General features: G+C 34.1%; 2 protein-coding genes across 3 annotated transcripts; both read right to left on the bottom strand.

Moving 5' to 3' along the window:
• Positions 1–225: 225 nt before the first annotated feature.
• Positions 226–11,441, bottom strand: LOC117906516 (pyridoxine/pyridoxamine 5'-phosphate oxidase 1, chloroplastic). Of its 2 annotated transcripts, XM_034819552.1 has the most exons (14): positions 10,736–11,441; positions 10,447–10,650; positions 10,318–10,356; positions 8,740–8,907; positions 8,545–8,650; positions 7,489–7,655; positions 7,099–7,341; positions 6,815–6,903; positions 4,593–4,643; positions 4,299–4,389; positions 2,669–2,773; positions 2,504–2,574; positions 2,101–2,196; positions 226–563 (listed from the first exon to the last, which is right to left on the bottom strand). In XM_034819552.1, exons 1-14 carry the CDS (start codon positions 10,838–10,840, stop codon positions 497–499), a joined length of 1,602 nt encoding a protein of 533 aa, XP_034675443.1. In that variant the 5' UTR covers positions 10,841–11,441; the 3' UTR covers positions 226–496. The 2 variants fall into 2 exon arrangements, with proteins under 2 accessions (XP_034675443.1, XP_034675444.1); XM_034819553.1 differs by lacking the exon at positions 4,593–4,643.
• A 90-nt stretch (positions 11,442–11,531) lies between these two features.
• Positions 11,532–14,596, bottom strand: LOC117906518 (esterase AGAP003155-like). Its single transcript, XM_034819554.1, has 6 exons — positions 14,291–14,596; positions 14,095–14,193; positions 13,511–13,552; positions 13,283–13,412; positions 11,885–11,986; positions 11,532–11,784 (listed from the first exon to the last, which is right to left on the bottom strand). The coding sequence occupies exons 1-6, from the start codon at positions 14,513–14,515 to the stop codon at positions 11,702–11,704; spliced, it is 681 nt and encodes a 226-aa protein (XP_034675445.1). The 5' UTR covers positions 14,516–14,596; the 3' UTR covers positions 11,532–11,701.
• Between the last annotated feature and the right edge of the window lie 3,726 nt (positions 14,597–18,322).

The raw sequence follows: 18,322 nt of genomic DNA, 5'->3' as shown, positions 1-18,322 counted from the left end.
TTACTAGTAGCATACTATTAAGAGTGGAGCATGGAATGTTGTTGAGGCTGTTATAATACCTTCCATTTTCCATCCTTCCCACAATTTACTGCATCCCATTTGTATCCACTTCATTCTCTTGGGAAACCATTAAGTTAACATCACAATGAAGTCTCAAAGCAGATAAACAATTAAGTTGAAAATGCCCTGAAAAATAGGTCACAGAAATAGGACCCAATCATGCTGTTTCCTTGGGAAAAATGGGTGGGTCTCAGATTTATAATCATATTTTGGGTTTTAAAGCAAGTGCATTGTGCTCATTGGGTTACAGTTTGTTCTTTGCCCAATGCATAAAAAATAAAGCTATTACTGTATTACATCGCACATCCTTACAGATGACATATCTTTACATTACAGAAGCACCTTGCAACAGACGCACAAGAATAAATACTAAAACAGCAAATGGAAGGATGCCGTGAAAGGTAAGACTTCATAATGAAGATGCTTGAGATACTAGTCAGGGTGCCAACCGATCAATTCTCCATACTCGTTTTCCATTGATCTCTTCAGGTGAATATTGCAACCTGTCAAGAAAACATTCATAAACTACCAATGAACTCCAACTCTTAAAACCAAGAAACTATCTCCAGCATAATAAATTCCACAACCAGTGATTCTGTTTCTGGAAACAATGGAAAACATCTGCAGTACTTCTTGGAAAATCCAACTTCAGGAAACCTCTGAGATACTTTTAGCATCTCTAGGAAATACAAGTTCTCTCCATTTTAGATGACCGACTTCAAATACTTCAACATTTTCCTAATCTTTTCTATCTCTTTCGGCTTCGCATATCAATAGATTTCTCTTCAAGTTTGTCAACCATTTACAAACTATTAATCCATATTATGTTTACCATATTTTTCTGCATCACCATTCTACTTTGTAATTCCTATATTGCGACTCATTCCTTCTTTTCTCAAGTAACTGTCCCAGACAATAGGGCATCGCAAAGGTCTACTATGAAATCCAGCTTCAAACCATATTGTTTAGACAGAGGTTCAGATTGTTGAATAATTTTAATAACATTTTTTCTTCTTCGTGCTTCTTTTTTTTTTTTTTTTCTGCTTTACAAGTGGGCTGAGCCCAGACTACAAGCCATGTTCATAAGGCATTGACTGATTGACATCCAAAACCTATACAGAACTTAGAATCAGGTCAAGCAACCACCAAACCCAGTAGAGTAAGAAAGTTCCACAACATAAAGGTCTAATTTTGGCCCAGAAAGAATAACCTCTTTCATCTGCAGGTGCAGGAGGTATAATATGGTGTCCATTCAAATCCACTACCAAGATCTGGATCCAACTAGGGCTATAATTTGGGCGAGTGCAACATGTCCAATCCAGTATTTGGGTTGGTGTGGGTAAGATTTGAATGAGTTAGGTTCAAACTTGGTTAAAAAAAATACCGACCTGAAAAATATTAGGTTAACATGGGTTGAAGGTTCTGGCAACCTGCCAAAGGTGGAAGCCACACATGATTTGTTTCTTCATTTTCAATTATGTTATATATTGTTTTATTAAACTATAAAAAAACATAGAAATGATTAGAAAGAACTATAGCCTTTCTTAGTTTTAAATTATAGAGTAATGAGTTTATCGTCTTTCTTTAATTGTTTAAGTATTTTTAATAGTTGAAGTTCGAGTTTATGAATAATTATCTATGTTAAATTAGTAACTAAGGATTTATTCGAAATATTTAGCTTTAATATGTTATTTCACAATATGACTTACATTTTATAGGCTATAAAATAATTGATTTGTTTCATAACCTACAAGAACCCATATTGCTCACGAGTTTAACATGGGTGAGGAATTTTCAACCCAACCTCTGGTTGGTTTTGGCGCAGGCTAACCTTCTAACCTGTCCAACTTGCCCAAGTTGTAGCCCTAGATCCAACCTAAACCTGATTGCATCAGATCCACAATCTATATCTAAACCAAGTTATATTTGTATCCTATAGAAAGTTCCAAAGCATGGATAGATGAAGGCAGATTGAATTCCCACTCTATTCCATGCCAGGCAGTTCAATAGATATTTTAGAAAGAAATGGGATTAAACAACCTGTCATGCAAGCGAGATTGCTGTCCTTGCCAAAATTCGAAAAGCTCAGGTTTCAGCCTGTATCCTCCCCAGTATTTAGGTTTTGGAATCATACTTCTGCATATAGAAAAAACGAAAGGATTTTATTTGTCAATCAGGAATCATGATTTAAAAGGCAAAAAGAAATTTTAGTTTCTTGTACATTATGATGTGGAATCAACCTGGTTTTGAATCAGATCTAGAAATGAAACAAAATGAATGCAAAAGACTGATTCTATTCTCAAGTAAAATTTATGCAGAACGTAATTGTGGGAAACCTGACTAGGGACTGTTAAACTAAGAATGTTCAGCAAAAGATATGCATAAACTGTTTATCAACATGGCCTTGCAAGTCACAAAAGATTTAAAAATTTAAAACACTAACCCATCAGAGAATTTGTTCTCTAATTCTTTGTATTCTTGGTGGAGAACATGCCTTCCAGGAACTATAGTACTCTGAAAAAAAGAAGGAAAAAAAAACCCAAAAGATTAAGTTCATAAGTTCTGTAGATCCAATAAATTTTAACATAAAAAGTAAGTAAAAACAAACCTGCTTGCTAACAATAGCTCCAATCTGACTTCCTCGTGGACGACTATGGAAGTACTGCTCAGACTCCAACTCAGAAACTTTCTGGACAGGTCCTTCAATTCTTACCTAGAAATCGTGATGATGTTACATATGGTTCATCCAGATGATTATTTAAGATATGCCTTTGTTGGTTAATCAAGTTGTGCTCTTGTTGGCAATAGATATTCTATTACGGATTGGAAATGGTCTACAGCCTACAGGGCCAGGAACAATACACAATAGTAATCTGCAGTATTTGAAATACAGGAAGGGTTTTGGAGTGTATATAAATACCCAGACTGAGATTGATATAGCAATCTGATACAATGATTGGTGTGTGTGTGCGTGTGTTGATCTAACCTAACCTCATGCCTGGACCATAAGCTATGGTACTACTCCAAACCCTTGAGCTTGTTGAGGGAGAAACGTGATCCTTGGGACTCTTTTACTGAGGGAGAAACTTTCCTTGAACAATGTACCACAAGGCAAGGGATGGTTCCTTTTGTTCACAGTAATTAAGAAAAAGAAAAGGAAAAAATTACCTCAAATACTGGAATAGGTTTATGGAAAAAATTTATTATTGTTCTAAATTTAGAGAGAGAGAGAGACCTGTGGGGAGAGGGAAAGGAGGGAGCACCAGGATGTTAGGGAGGGGGCAAGGGATGGTTTCTTTTGTTCACAGTAATTACGAAAAAGAAAAAGAAAAAGAAAAAATTAACTCAAATACTGGAATAGGTTTATGGCAAATATTTATTATTGTTCTAAATTTAGAGAGAGAGAGAGACCCTGTGGGGAGAGGAAAAGGAGGGAGCACCAGGATGTTAGGGAGCGGGAAGGGGGGAGTCCAATCAAGGCTGAATCAAATAATGTGAGCAATTCTAAAAGGTGAGAAATACGCAATATGTTTCCTTGTTCTCCCATGAGCAATGCATTTAGGCAATAAGTATAGCACTGTATCGAATCCAAACCCACTCTTAAGGCTCATGATCAACTCCATGATTCAGTTGGAGCATCTGTCACTATTCAGTGCTCTACCTCTGCATCACACTCCACAAGAATCCAACTTCATGGACCACAACAAAAAGGTGACTGCCTAGTGCATGAAACTCCATGAAAGGATGTTTTTTGGTTTATTCTCCTAATCAATTTAACCCAAGGATCAAAAAGTGCACATCACTGAGTAGATCACCAGTGGGGATCCAAGTGGACCTTAACCAAGAAGACCCATAATGACATAAAGAACTCAATCTAAAGGATAACTTGGATCATTCCAAGAGTAATGACATTTTTTTGGATAAGGTGACTCAAAATGAGCCAACAAAATCAATACAAAGATGGCCCCCAAATTAGATAATCCTGAGCTAGGGCCTTGATTGATAGTCATTTGTCACATAAAATATTCCAAAACAGGGAAAATGTTCCTAAAGCCTGAACAATTACTTTAACCACCAGTGTTGTCAATTCCTGAGATGCTGAAGCAGATAGGTACATATGGTGACAGATTAAGTGCATATCAGAGTTGCTTTTTAGGTATGCTCCATCAATTATATAAGATTTACTTTGCATAAAGAACAAAAATGTAAAAAAGCATCCTTCAACAAGAATGGTTTACCTGTCGATTAAGACCATCCCAGTAGAAAAGAAGTGATGCATGAGGATTTTCAGATATTTCGTGTGCCTTTCGGCTTCCATAATTGGTGTACCTGCATATAAAAGAACAGTAGCAAGATAAGGAAAAGTCAGCATTGGAGCAAGATATGAAAAAGTCAGCATTGGAGCAAGATAAGGAAAAGTCAACATTGGAGCAAGAGGAAAAGTCAACATTGGAGCAAGATAAGGAAAAGTCAGCCTTGGAGAAAAGCAACATAATACATGGATTGCTATCACTTTATAGAACAGTACTAACCAGACAAAACCATCCTTATCGACCCCCTTTAGCAGTACAATCCGTGATGACCTACACCAAAGTAGGATGATATATGGTAAATAAAGAAGTAAAAAAAATTTCATATATAAGAATAATTTTATTTTTTGTTTTATCAAAAACAAGCAAAAGTATTCATTGATAATAAAAACATGAAAAGGATGAGAAGTCCTCCCAATGAAATACAAACCTAATCAAAAGAAACTAAGAAAGCCTCCACAAAACAAGGAAGGCTATACAAAAAAAAAAAAAAGCCTATACAAGTATAACAACACCAACCCCAGTAACCTAACCCTAATGCATTCAGATCGAAAGCCAACTATATTGGATAATACTCAAAGGGTAGGGTTTAAGAATGTTTGCACACTAAGCCCAAAAAGAAACATAGAAATGTAGCAAATCCCACGACTCCAACATCCTCTAAGTGTCCTCGAAATTCTAAGCGTTCCTCTCTCACCACACAATCCACAATAGAGAGAGACATCAATCCTTCAAAGAGCCCTACCTCTAATTGAATTCCCAAAACACTTGAAGGAGATCACCATCATATCACAAATACTATTTGGCGGAATCTACTACATCCCAACCTGTGAAAAAAATCCTATGTCACAATCCCAAAATAATCGGACAATGCAGGAATAGATGATCAACCGTCTCACTACTCCTCCTACATAGAATGCACTAATGAGGGCTAAGGACTTTGAAAGGTCTTCTCAATTGTAACATGTCATTGGTATATACCTTCTTAAGTGCCACTAACATGCAAAGGTCCTAACCTTAGAAGGGACTCTTGATTTCCACAAAAAATTAGCTAGGTAGAACAGAATTGAGTCTGAAGAAAAGGATAAGGCTGAAAAAATGATTTTACTGAGAAAACTCCTGAAGAGGACAATACCCAAGTTTTTGCATCTAGAACAAAAGGAGTCAAATGGATATTAGACAAAAGGGACATTAATCTTTCAAGATCCTCAATCTCCGCATTAGCTAGATTGCGACGAAATGTGAGATCCCAAGACAAAGAAGCGTTATTACCTAGGATAGTTGAGATAGTACAGTTTTTAGTAGTGGTGACTTTGAAAAGACTTGGAAATTGTAAACACAAAGGATTGTCTTCCCACCACAAATCTTCTCAAAAATGGATTCTAGACCCATCACCCATCACAAAGCAAGTGTATATAGAAAAAACTTCAAGCATATGTGCAATGGCCTTCCAGGGGCAACGATGTGACCATCTGACCATACTGTTGGCGTCCCATCCATTAGTATGTGTCTCATAGATACTCAAGATGACCTTATGACAAAAGGCAGAACTTTCCTTAGGTTACCTCCAAAGCCACTTCCCTAATAATTCTTGATTCTTCAGAGAAATTTTCCCCAATCCCAAACCACCAACTTCCTTTGGCCTACAGACTAAGTCCCAACTGACCAAATGATCCTTTTTACCTTCCACACAACCTAACCAAAGAAAATCTCCTTGTAATTTTTCAATCCTCAAAGCTATTGAAACCGGGATCTTGAAAGGAGATAGAAAAAGCATTTGGAATGTAAGGTGAACAATATTGATAAAGTTAGAAAAAAGAAAGATTTTTGTATTTGTTCCTACAGAAACATCTATAAACTTGGAAGGGTACACAAAGATAATGCTTTCTGGAAATAGTCAAATTTAGCATGTTAAAAGTTGGACAATGAGAATGGCCTCTGAGGTTCTAGTAAAAATAGAACCCAGATCTGGGCCATGATCTCCACCAAACTTTAACAGCAGACTACCAAGTATCTTCATAAAGAGGAACCCTCAGTCTTAATACATATATGCCATATTAGCCTGGGTAGGAGTAATTGGATTTTCTAATAAAAAAGGAGTGCATTTTACATGGTTAAATAATTTTACAAAATTCAGATGCAGGTACATGAAAGTATATTGGAAGGAACTGGCTATTCAAAATACATCATATAGCATGTGTAAGACAGAAGATTTAATGAACTAAATAATCCACTTGAAGACTATATGGGTTCGAAACATAGTAAATCTCCATAATGGATGCTTAGTTAATGCAGTGCAGCAGAAGAAAACTAAATTTGGGAGTGTTTACAGGAAGATATCGAATGTCTATGTCTGATATAGATACTTCACTGATTTATAAGTAATCACCCAACATATCTTACTGTCCATGAATGATGAAAACCTGCAAAGAGGAGAAACTTACGGTTTTCCATCCTTGCCGGCAGTTGACAAGGCCATGGCATTTGGTTCCTTCAAGCCAGCAGCCACTGCATCATCAAACCATTTGCGAAACTGCAAGATAACTAATGACTTAATTGTGATACAATGAGGCTTGCCTATTGATTACGGAAAGATGTGGTAAATAAATCTGTTATCAAATACAAGTTAATCCATCAGGCATTAACTCAGTAGATATCTAACATCATCAACCCAGAAGAAATAATAAAAAATAAAAAACCTGCCATAATGTTCTACTTGAACTGGTACCTGATCCATGGGGTCAGCTTCCACGTACTCCTCAAGAAACTCTGGAGAAATATAGTTCTCTCTGAGAGCTGATATGTCAATTTGTGGAGGCTTTCCAATTCGAACACACATGGCAGTTCCAGGATATGGTGGAAGGTGAAGCTTAAATTTATCCACAATAAATGGTGGAACAAATCTACCACCCAGAAAGTGGTGTGGACCAGAAAATTTTTTGGCACACAACTTTGGAGCAGTTAAAGAAACCTACAAAATAGCAAAGCCACATCAGTAATGTAGTTTACTGAAAATAGAAGAAACATAATTCAACAAGGATAATTAAGAATTATGACTGCAATATGCCAAAAAATTGAGTTCAAGAAAGCATAATTAAGGTGTCAATTTGAAGCAAACCAGCATATCAGGTTTAATGCCTTCACCATCAATATCTCCCTCTTCAACATGCCACCCTGATGGAATATCTATGGAGACAATGACAGGTGGTTTCTGCCGTGTTTGACCATAGTTGTGTAAACATATCATCCTCCGTATCAGATCATCAAAAGGTGGTCTTGGAGCACCTGAAGGATTTGAGGATGTGGTCAGATAACATAAAGTACCATGCTTTCTTCTCTACGGTTGAATTGAAATCTCTCTGAGAGTAGCTAACCAGAGAACTTTGGGCATATTAACTTAAAAAAATGACTTTGTAAGAATAGATCAACTCTGGGGGCCAGCAACCAGGAAATAGAATTCAGCTCTTACTTCTCAGGTAAATTTAGAATTTCAGGAGCATTTCTACCCATATTTGTTGCTAGAGAATTAGATGTGTTCAAAAACCTTTATCAGGAAATGATGCATCCATGTTCTTCTTTCTCGACCAGTATGCAGGTCAGCAAAAACAAAGATTTGACATAAATGAGGAATGGATAAACCAAGAAGTCTAAGACAATAAGTGGGTGCAATTAGAATAGCCCCAATAGGTGTTGAAGCAAAAGAGGACTGATTGAGATGGTTAGAAGTTGTAGAAACTACAGAGCAGAATATTTATTCTACCAGTGAGAATAATTGACTGTTGGCTCTGGACATTGAGAGAAGCCAAAACAAATACAAGACCGAGTAAATAAAAGAGGTATCCAAAGTTCATCTGTACCACCTTTCCAATTGAAAAAAAAAAAAAAAAAGGATGTTATAATTGGAGGTATATGATCTCAGTCTCTGAAAGAAGACATGGTTTAGATTGGTTGGAATGCACATCAAGATTCGTGTTGCATAGCCTAAAGATATGATAAAGAATGCACTTCTTTCATATAATTTAGAAGAATACAAAACAATAAGCTTACTTTGTTAAGGGATCTTAAAAATAGATATTAAGAAATAAAGCTTTAAGAGTTTTGTATGCTCTTATTTTCAGCAGTGTGATGACTACAAACACAAAAATAAGCAGACACTGAGAAAAGAATTGATTACCATGGAAGGAGAATCCAAACATCGCATCCACCAGAATGTCAAAGTCATTTGACAAGTCCAATGGTAGGTCTTCCACTGACAAGAAAGGTACTGACAACGATTCCAACTACAAAATTATTATGTCAAATAAGAATTTTTTAAAAACTATATTAAGAATGGTAGAAGGACAAGTCAAAATTAAATTTATATCTATACCTGAGTAACCAGACCAGTATAAAGAGGCTTGGGAGTACGCTTTGGATAACAAATGTATGGTTTATATCCAAAATGATGTAGATGACGAGCAGCCACCAGCCCATCACCACCATTGTTCCCTGGTCCGCAAATAGCCAGAACACGGTTATATTCACTGGGTCTGTAAACCTGCCAAAAAGAGAAAAATAATTTCATATGTAGAAGGAGCCATATAACATGTATTTGTTTCTCAATATCTAACAGAACCAAATAATGGGTTGCTTAATGCATAGCAGAGAGTTGAACAACCAGTGAAAATGATCCAACTGTCATCTTATTGTAATATTTTTTTTAAATCAGAAACAACAATTTATTGGTAAGGAATTAAAAGTACGTGTGAAAGATGAGGAATCATTTCTAAAGATACGAGACTCCAGTCAAACAGAGCAAGTGGATACATTCCATGAATTGCAAAATAAGACCTATACCTTAATATATTGCCAAAAGAAATATACCCATGAGGATTAATCTACTCTCTATAGACTGAATCTTTATGCCAAGGTTAACTATTTTGACCCTTATGATTCACATTCAGAATTCCAATTGAGCTGAATTACATTGAGAGGAGTCCCCATGAAAGCTGTAGTTGTTGAGGCCCAAAAAGAAGAATAAAAATAAATTAGGTCCCATATGGATTTTATAGCTCTCCACCTATCCTAAAAAATCCTTGCATTTCTTTCCTTCCATGCTATCCAAATTAGAGTGAGACAAGCAACCTGCCACAAAATTTCGGCTCTAGTTGTACTCGCCAAACCCTAAGGATATGGTCATCATGTCACCTATGGTCCTAGGAGTAACCCAATTGATTCTAGCTAGTTTGAAAAGCTTATACCATAGCCCCAAAGTCAAGTATAAGAAAAGATGGTCAATCAATTCCCTACTCTCCATACACATAGCGCAACAGTTAGGACTAAGGCTTTGTATGGTCTTCTCACTCTTCATCAGAATTTTCATATATCAAGCCAGTAATCTATCAAAAAACAATTTCATATATCCAGCCGGTGCCTAAAAGGGAGGCCAAACCCAAGTACACTGGATGTATAGAAGGAGCAGCCAAACCCCAAACAAGAAAAAAAAGTGGGGGATGCAGTTTAAGATATTTGAAGGGGATGAAGATTTTCCATTGTGATTCAGAAGGTATTTAAACACTCTTGTAATCACCATAATAACAAAAATTAATGATTGTTATTGAATACCACATTGACCTTGCTATAGATAAGTGTTAAGTAAATTAACTGAACTCGTTTAAAACCAACAAAAAAACAATAGCCTAAATTCAAATGTCAGAAAAACATAATAGGGCAATTGAATTTCCAGGGATTGAACCATCATGGATATCTCAGTGAAATTAAAATCCATGAAGACACACAACCGATCAATGCCTACTAAACAAATAAAATTTGAACCCAATACCAATTCCCTTGTTCCTCCTTCTCAGGTGCATGGATCCTAACGGTAATGATGGATTGTGCTCAACTATAACAAATAACACGAAACTGAAGAGAGAAAGGCCAAAAAGAGAATAGAAAAAGGTACTACCTCTGCAATTGATGTAGCGACACTCAACCCCGCCAGTTCCTGCAAAACCCATGAGGAAACAACAATTCAAACACAATCCCAAGAATCAGCAAAGAAATAATGAATTTACAGAGAAACGGATAGAGAGACCATCAACTGATCGACACTGAAACCAAGAGGACCCATAAGGGTCTCATCAATCTCGGCGGCTTCCCGCTGCAAGAGATACGATATAGAATCTTGATTGTGGAAGCTCTGTAGCGCTGAAACACCTCTATCCCCCATTCGCGTGAATACACCAGACGTCGAACAAAAGGAAATAACTGTGGACCTCCAAAATGGATAGGAGAAGCCCTAAATCCAAAACAAGAATCCGGGGGATGAAGATGGTAAGCAGGCGCAGAGGAATTTGTAAGGAAAAAGAGAAACAGAGGCTTACCGATCTGAAAACGTGGGTTTTATTGATTGAAAGAAGAGAAACAGGGAGTGATTGGGGCAGAGTCAGGCATCTCATTGTAATGCTTCTGCCTATAAATGACCACATTTTCTTTTAACGCTTAATTGAGGTTGCATGTCTAGTGTTTAGTGTCTGCACATGGCCGAGCGGTGACTGCTAATTAATATGTCTCACGCTTGGAAACGTCTAATCTCGTTACTCACTGTCAAGTGTTTTAGTAATTGGTTCAATTGCATGCTGTAAGGTGCAATGTTTTTTTATCTGTTTGCTCCACCACCTACGTGGCTACGTGTCCGTTTCACATGCAACTCTAAAAATCATCCAAAGCCCTAAAATGAATTTGCTTCTGAAAACTGAAAATCGGATAAGATAACCAAATGGGCTTTTGCTGAAGCTGATTCATAACACTCCTATGCCCCAAGTCCTAACATGAAATATGAATTCCTCTCCCTAATGTATATTCGCTCCACTAGAAGTAGAACCGAGAATACGGCCCAGGCGCAACACCACGTAGGATGGCTCAATTACATACATGGCACACCCTCCATTGGGCTTGTTGCCATCAAAAAATTACCCACTTCAAGAATAATTCCCCTCACCTTTGTTGGTGGTAGGACAAAATATTTTCTCTCGTGTTCTTGTGCTTCGAGGTCTATAAATTCTTCAGATTTCTATCATTTGCCACCCCCATCGATTTTAATTGAACGGTAACTGCCCGATCATATTCAAGCCGAATTGAAGAACAAATTCAAAGGTACAACTGATTAATCCTTCTCAATTAACCCCATCATAAACTCATATTTCTATTACCGGGCAATAAATTAACCCCTTCATAAACTAGAATGTCTATTACAGGGAAATAAATATTGAAGAGGCATTGACTAAAGGAACAATTTATCTTTTTATGCCCAAAAAAATAAAAATAAAAATAAAAATAAATCCTCCATTTTAGCACACTTCTTCTTCCTTCTCTGGCAGCATCTTTTGAATCCTTTCAAGGAAGCCAAGCATGATTTGCAAACTCTTCTCATCTGAAAAGGAAATAGAGGAACAGATAATTCTATAAATAAGCTGTATATACATGGGATGTGGAAAATGAATGGGAACAGTATTCACTCTTCAGTAAATTACCAAGTCTGGGTACTGTGTGGCCCTTGGGATGATGAATCACCAAAGGGTCTACGAATGACTCCAGGAGTTCAATCCCATACTGCCTTAAGAAGTCAGTCTCTCCTGCAAAAGAGAGTCATCGTAAATGATACTGGAAGATGATCAAGTAGGTAGTAATATATCCAAAGCAGGAATTGGTTGCTGTCTTAGGGTAGACACCTCTGACCCCAAAAGCAGTGGAACAACTGGTTAGCAATTAAATGATATGAATGTAAAATTCCAATAAAAGGAAAAAATGAAAGGGAGAAGGCCAAAATTTTAGAACTAAAAAAAAATCAACTTTTTTAATGCTGAACCTTAAGATAAACCAGTAATGTGACATTGGAAAGTGATTTTTCATCTTGAATGATGTTGAATTTAAGACAAAAAATTTGAAATAAGCATATTTCAAAGATCATCCAAAACCCCTTGGGTTTTACTAGGGATGAAATTTTGTCTTCCTTAACAACCAAACAACAAGAGTAAGTTTATATGGCTCCTTAGGAACAGATTTTTTTTATTCTTTTGCCTTCATACGTAAAAGATGATACCTCACATAAAAATCTACAACTAGAATGGTTCAAGAGCATTGGATCAACTCTAATTTTAAATATAGTGATAAGATGACATTGTATCTGTTATGCATTCACTTACAAGTGTCCAAGAAAAAACACCAAGAAACTAAAAAACCACCACTAGTTAATTAACAAGGTGAATAGGCAACCCAATTTGGCACCTACCAGTACAAAATTTCAGTACCTATGGATACAGAATTTCAGAAACAAATGTGATTGTGTTTGGCTACACTCACACTGGGGCTTAACAATACAGAGGTGATTAGAAGAGAAAGAAAATTTAAATTTAAATCACACATATTCAGTATATATTCAAACCAAAGCTGGAATTGGTCCAAAATGAACACCCACGAATTTTCAAGCTTTTATTAATACCCACGTTAAAGTCAGCAGTTAGCATGCCTCACATGGTCCAAATAGAAGGCAATAATCTTCATTGTTAGACTACCAAGTTCAATGTGTGACGACTGGAAAGATATTTTTCCAAAAGAAAGAAAGAGAGAATTTAAAAAGGTCATTTTACATTTAAATTCTGGTGAGACTCACATGCAGTGACTGGTCAACTGCATTCTTGTCTGCAGCCAAGTTTGACAAGAACTTGGAATCTACCAACTAATAAGGTCTTAAAGCGGAGTTATAAGTCATCTTCTTTATAGCATTTTCCTCGTTTATTTATTTGATTTATACTGCTAAGTTGTCTGCTTGATAGAAAATTCACAAATTTAACACCCAAAAGAGTTCAAGATTTGATGAAGGAAAATATTTTTATTACCATACAAACAGACAGATCAAGAAAGAGAAATACCTAAAAAGTGGATAGATTGGCACTGAATTGTAGAGGAATATGCTTTCTCAGCTAGTGATGGTGATTTCAGTTTTGCTCCACCAATAATTATAAGAAATTTTATTTTAGGAACCTTTGTGAGGGCCAAACCCTGCAAGAAATACAACACACCAAATTGGCCAACAATCAAATTTCTCGGAAAATTAGAAGATAAAAATCCAGAATAAACCAACTAACAACTTCATATACCTTAGCTTGTAGCCCTGGTAGAGCAGCTGATAATATTGCCCCCTGAAGTGTTCATCAACAACAACACATGAGCCATCAAATATGAATTTTGTAACATAAATGTTCCATGATTAATTTCATTTGATTGCCAAGAAAAATGTCTGGAAAAACAAAAAAGAAATCAATATTATAGACCTAAAATTTTCATCATCTGTGACCAAAGAAATCATAACGCCCCACTCCATTATACCTAATTCAAACTATTTGGCTTCATGGGTTAAGTTCTCTTGGAAACACAGTAAACATAAACCATGATCCCACGTATGACTATTTTCTGCTATAAAAGCAGAAAAGATTATATAATCTAGAAAAATGGGTGGCAGATTAATCTCCTTGAAATCGGCCATTCTTAAGGAAACATATAATCGACAATTTTCATCGTTTTCAAAACCCGGTGAATTAAACTGCATTTTTGTTTAGAAACAATCACGAATGATTTTTAAAAAAAGGTAATAAAAAGGAAAAACTGGCAGTCAAAATTCTCGTCTTCCCTTCATTTTTCTCGGCAACCAAACAGAAGATCAAAAACCTCAGACAACAAATACCTGCGAGAAACCCAAGAGCCCGTCAAACGGACCGTGCTTTATCATATAATCTTCAATGTATGCAAGACACTCATCGAAGTTCGTGTACTCCGTAAACTCCTGACGTAAACCAAAACCCACAAATTTTCCTTCAAAAAAGACCTAAAATATTTATTAAATACAAATAGATTTCAGAAAATTCGAACAAGAATATGACCTTATTGAATTGGAACCACTCGTAATAAGGAGGGTCGAAGATTCCTTCAACATCAGATTTGCCATGAGAGGGAAAAGGGGCATCGGCGAAGACGAGGTCGATTTGTCCGAGCACCGACTCCGGCCACTTTCCGACCTGTTTCTGGAGAATATCAGCGCTGGTTCGAAAGCCATGGAGGCATAGAAATCTGGGCTTCCTCATGGCTACGCCACCGTCGCTTCCCATTTTCCCTGGTTTCAATTTTCTGAGTACTCAAACTCCGCTAGTTTTGGGGGAGGCATCTCCCCCCCCACGTTTATAAGCCCCTGGTGTCGTCTCTCAGCCTCTCTTCCCCCGCCCCATCAAAGGGAGGAATCTTCCCTTTCCCACAACCGTCCCTCACTAGCGCCACGTGATTAAAAAAATTTCCCACCGATGATACGCGGCCACGTGTTTCTCTTGACCAAAGGAACATTCCTCAGTTTGTAAGGAAAGGGGTTCTATTTCCAAATATTTGAATAAAAGCGGTCCATATAATCTTAATTAATTAAGTCTTTTTTAGTGACTTACCCATCCTCCGCATGCCATGTTGGACCATGTGTGATGTCTCTAATGACGCATTCCATCTGTACAACTTCCAACTGTCTTAATGATTTTTTAAGTCATTGCGTAATTTTAGATCAGATAATTAATTTATTATGGAAAACTAAAAGCAAAAAGCAGAATTTTGAATAAATTTTTTTTGTTAACTTCATGCTTTGTGCGATTTTCTTTCTAATAAAAAAAAAGTTAAACAAGTGTTGCAAAATCAATAAAAATATAATCACAAAACTTTAAATAAAAAAAAATAATTAATAGACATAATAAATATAAAATATAAATCTCTGTATCATTAATAAAATAAAAATTAAAAAGTCTTTCATTTTGCATTTTAAAATAGATGATATGTTAGTTCAGGGTTAATGTTTATTTATTTCCCTTGAAATTTTGATTAAATAGACTTAATTTATTTGAAATTTAATTAAAAGGTTAAGAAATATGAATAAAGTTAACTATGTGATTTTTACAAGTAGAACAACATTATTTGTATTTATTTTTAAATTTAAAACAATAAAAATAAGTTATTTTAGTAATTATTTTTTTTAAATGTAATTAGCCTTCCAATGTGAAATAAAATGTATTTTAGTATTTTTTTTAGATTTAAAAGTAAAAAATTAATCATATTTTAAAAAAAATATATTTTAATTCGGTTACATCTTATTGCAATTTTTCTAAAAATTTTCACTTCATCAAATTTTTGAAATTTTAGAAAGTGTTATAAAATAGAAAGTAAATTGTTTTTATTTTTAAAATTAAAAAATAGGAAATGTTTCCAAACACTATTTTTTATTGTCAATTTTTATTTTAATTGATTTCAAGCAAATACACTAATGTATTCTATTTTCTTTTTGGAATGAATAGCATCAAACATACATTCCAAAAATTCCATCAAAATAAGAAATAATAATAATTTAATATAAAATATTAATAATATTCTATAAATTTTATTTATAATATATAATATTATTATTATCAAAGAAATAAAAAATATTAATCATTTGCTAAAAAATATCTTGCGTTTAAAGTTAAGTCATTTTAATGAGTTTAGGTCCAAAATAATTCTTTGGAATAAAAAAATAGTGAGAATAGCGTCCTTCCCAAAATATTAGTCAAAGTAGTCTTTTATATCCATGTAATTGTACACATGAGTCTTTTTTTAAAAAAAAAAAACCAAGAAGTTTAAGTCCAAAATAATAATTTTGAAGAAAAAATAGTGAGAATAGTGTCATTTATAAAATATTTGTCAAAATAATCTTTCATATCCAGGTAATCATCCACATGAGTGTAAAAAAACCATGATTGGTAATTGTAGTTTTAAAAGTTTTAGAAATATCCTTCAAAACAAAGTCACACACTATGATTTTTATAAGTTTCTTTAAAACTATCGTTACTAACTATGGTTTCAAAAATATTTTTAAATCACATCCCCTTTTTCAAATTTCAATAGATAGTATTGTGATTTTTAAATTATTTTTAAAATTTTATTTATTATAATAACCATAAAACCACGATTAATAACTATGATTTCAAAAATATCCTAAAAATCATATTTACTAATTATGAATTCACAAATATCTTTAAACCACACCTGTTATAGTTTTCAATAATTAGTATCGTAACACAATGTGGTTTAAAATATATTTGTGAAATTATAGTTAATAACAGTGTTCTAAATAAAATTGTAAAATCATAATCCATGAATGTGGTTTTCAGAATATTTTTTAAATCATATATACTAATTATGAATTCATAAATATCTTTAAACCACACCTGTTACAATTTTCAACAGTTAGTATCGTAACATGGTGTGGTTTAAAGATATCTGTGAAATTATAGTTAATAACTGTGATTCTAAATAAAATTGTAAAACCACAATCCATATATGTGGTTTTCAACATATTTTTTAAATCATATTTACTGACTGTGGTTTTATGTTTATTATAATAAATAAAAATTAAAAATAATAATACTAAAAATTGAAAATTGAAACTGAGTGTGGTTTAAAAATATTTTTGAAATCAAAGTTAGTTTGGGTAAAATCATAGTATGTATAAGGATGTTTTTAAAAATTTTAAAAACCACCGCTATCAACATAAGAAAACCCACGTGAATGATTACGTGAGGTTGATGATGTAGACTCAAAACAACTTTTTGGCAATTATTTTCCTATTTTGGTTCTTTTTTAAAAAAAAGAATAATGATTACTTTGGCCGCAAATCCATTTCAAGAGTATATTGAAAAATTTTAAATATCATTAAAGAAGGAAATCATTTTTTAGGAAATTCCATTAAATTCCATTTACCTACTTAAAATGACTAGCAGGATTCCCTCACTTTCCTTAAATTTTATCAAATATTAATTACTAAGAAAAAATTTAAAGGAAAGTGAATCTTGGGATCTAAAATCAATTCTAAATCCCAAATAGGACGTTAATAACATTATTACTCTTTATTTTGAGACATATGAAAATGAAAAAATCATTCCTCAATAAATTCAAAGGTTCACTTAGAAATCGTTATTTGATGGACTAAAAACAAACTATATACATACATCACACAGATATCAAGATGACAATTCATATTGATGGATTATGTTCGTATTGTATCAAAGTCTAGATATTATATTAGATAGGTTAATCCAAACCTAAAATAATAATCATATAGAAAACATTAATTTAAATATTACCTAATTATTAAATAAGTAATATGTCATATAACTCATTTAATTTATTTAATAATCAGGTCTTCTTACTTAATAATTATGTTGAGTTAATTATATCTCAATCAACATGTTTATGACTCAATTAATCAATTTATTTCAAAACAAATTTAAAATGAATAAAATATAGATTAAGCAGTTTAAATATATAATTAGATTGTTGTAAAATAAGAATAAATGTGACTCAAATAAAAGTAGGGATGACTATATATTACTTTAATAATATATATATAGAAGAGGGGGGGGAGGAGAGAGAGAGAAATCAAAGAGAAGTGTTGAGAGAATGAAAGAAAGATGGAGAGAGAATGAGAGGAAGAATTTTTTTTTATTTTTCTCGAGATGTATATTACAGGAGATGGGATAACAATATATGAGCTATATTGATCATCATTGATAATTGAATAGTATAACATAGGAAGATCTTTTATCCATACTGACTTAAAAAATTTATTCCTTATCCACTCAAGAATTCTTTTATTTATCCACTCTTTTTTTCTATAACCTATTGCCTTCCTTATACAATTATCAGATAAAATATCATTTGACCGCTTTTCCACTTCCATTGATTACAAACCCAAACAAACAATAGAAGTGAAATGAAAAAAAGGAATAGGGGTTATAAACTACGTTTTTTAATGATCTAATTTTATTGGAAGACAAAGAAGGGTGATAAAGATGAGTCCCGGTATAAAAGATCAAATATTCCATAAAATTCACTATTTTAGAGTTTGTTCT

Source organism: Vitis riparia, chromosome 18 (genome assembly GCF_004353265.1).
Source record: "Vitis riparia cultivar Riparia Gloire de Montpellier isolate 1030 chromosome 18, EGFV_Vit.rip_1.0, whole genome shotgun sequence".
Taxonomy (NCBI): domain Eukaryota; kingdom Viridiplantae; phylum Streptophyta; class Magnoliopsida; order Vitales; family Vitaceae; genus Vitis; species Vitis riparia.
The sequence above is the reverse complement of the archived record's forward strand: the minus strand, read 5'-3'. Positions and strand labels throughout refer to the sequence as shown.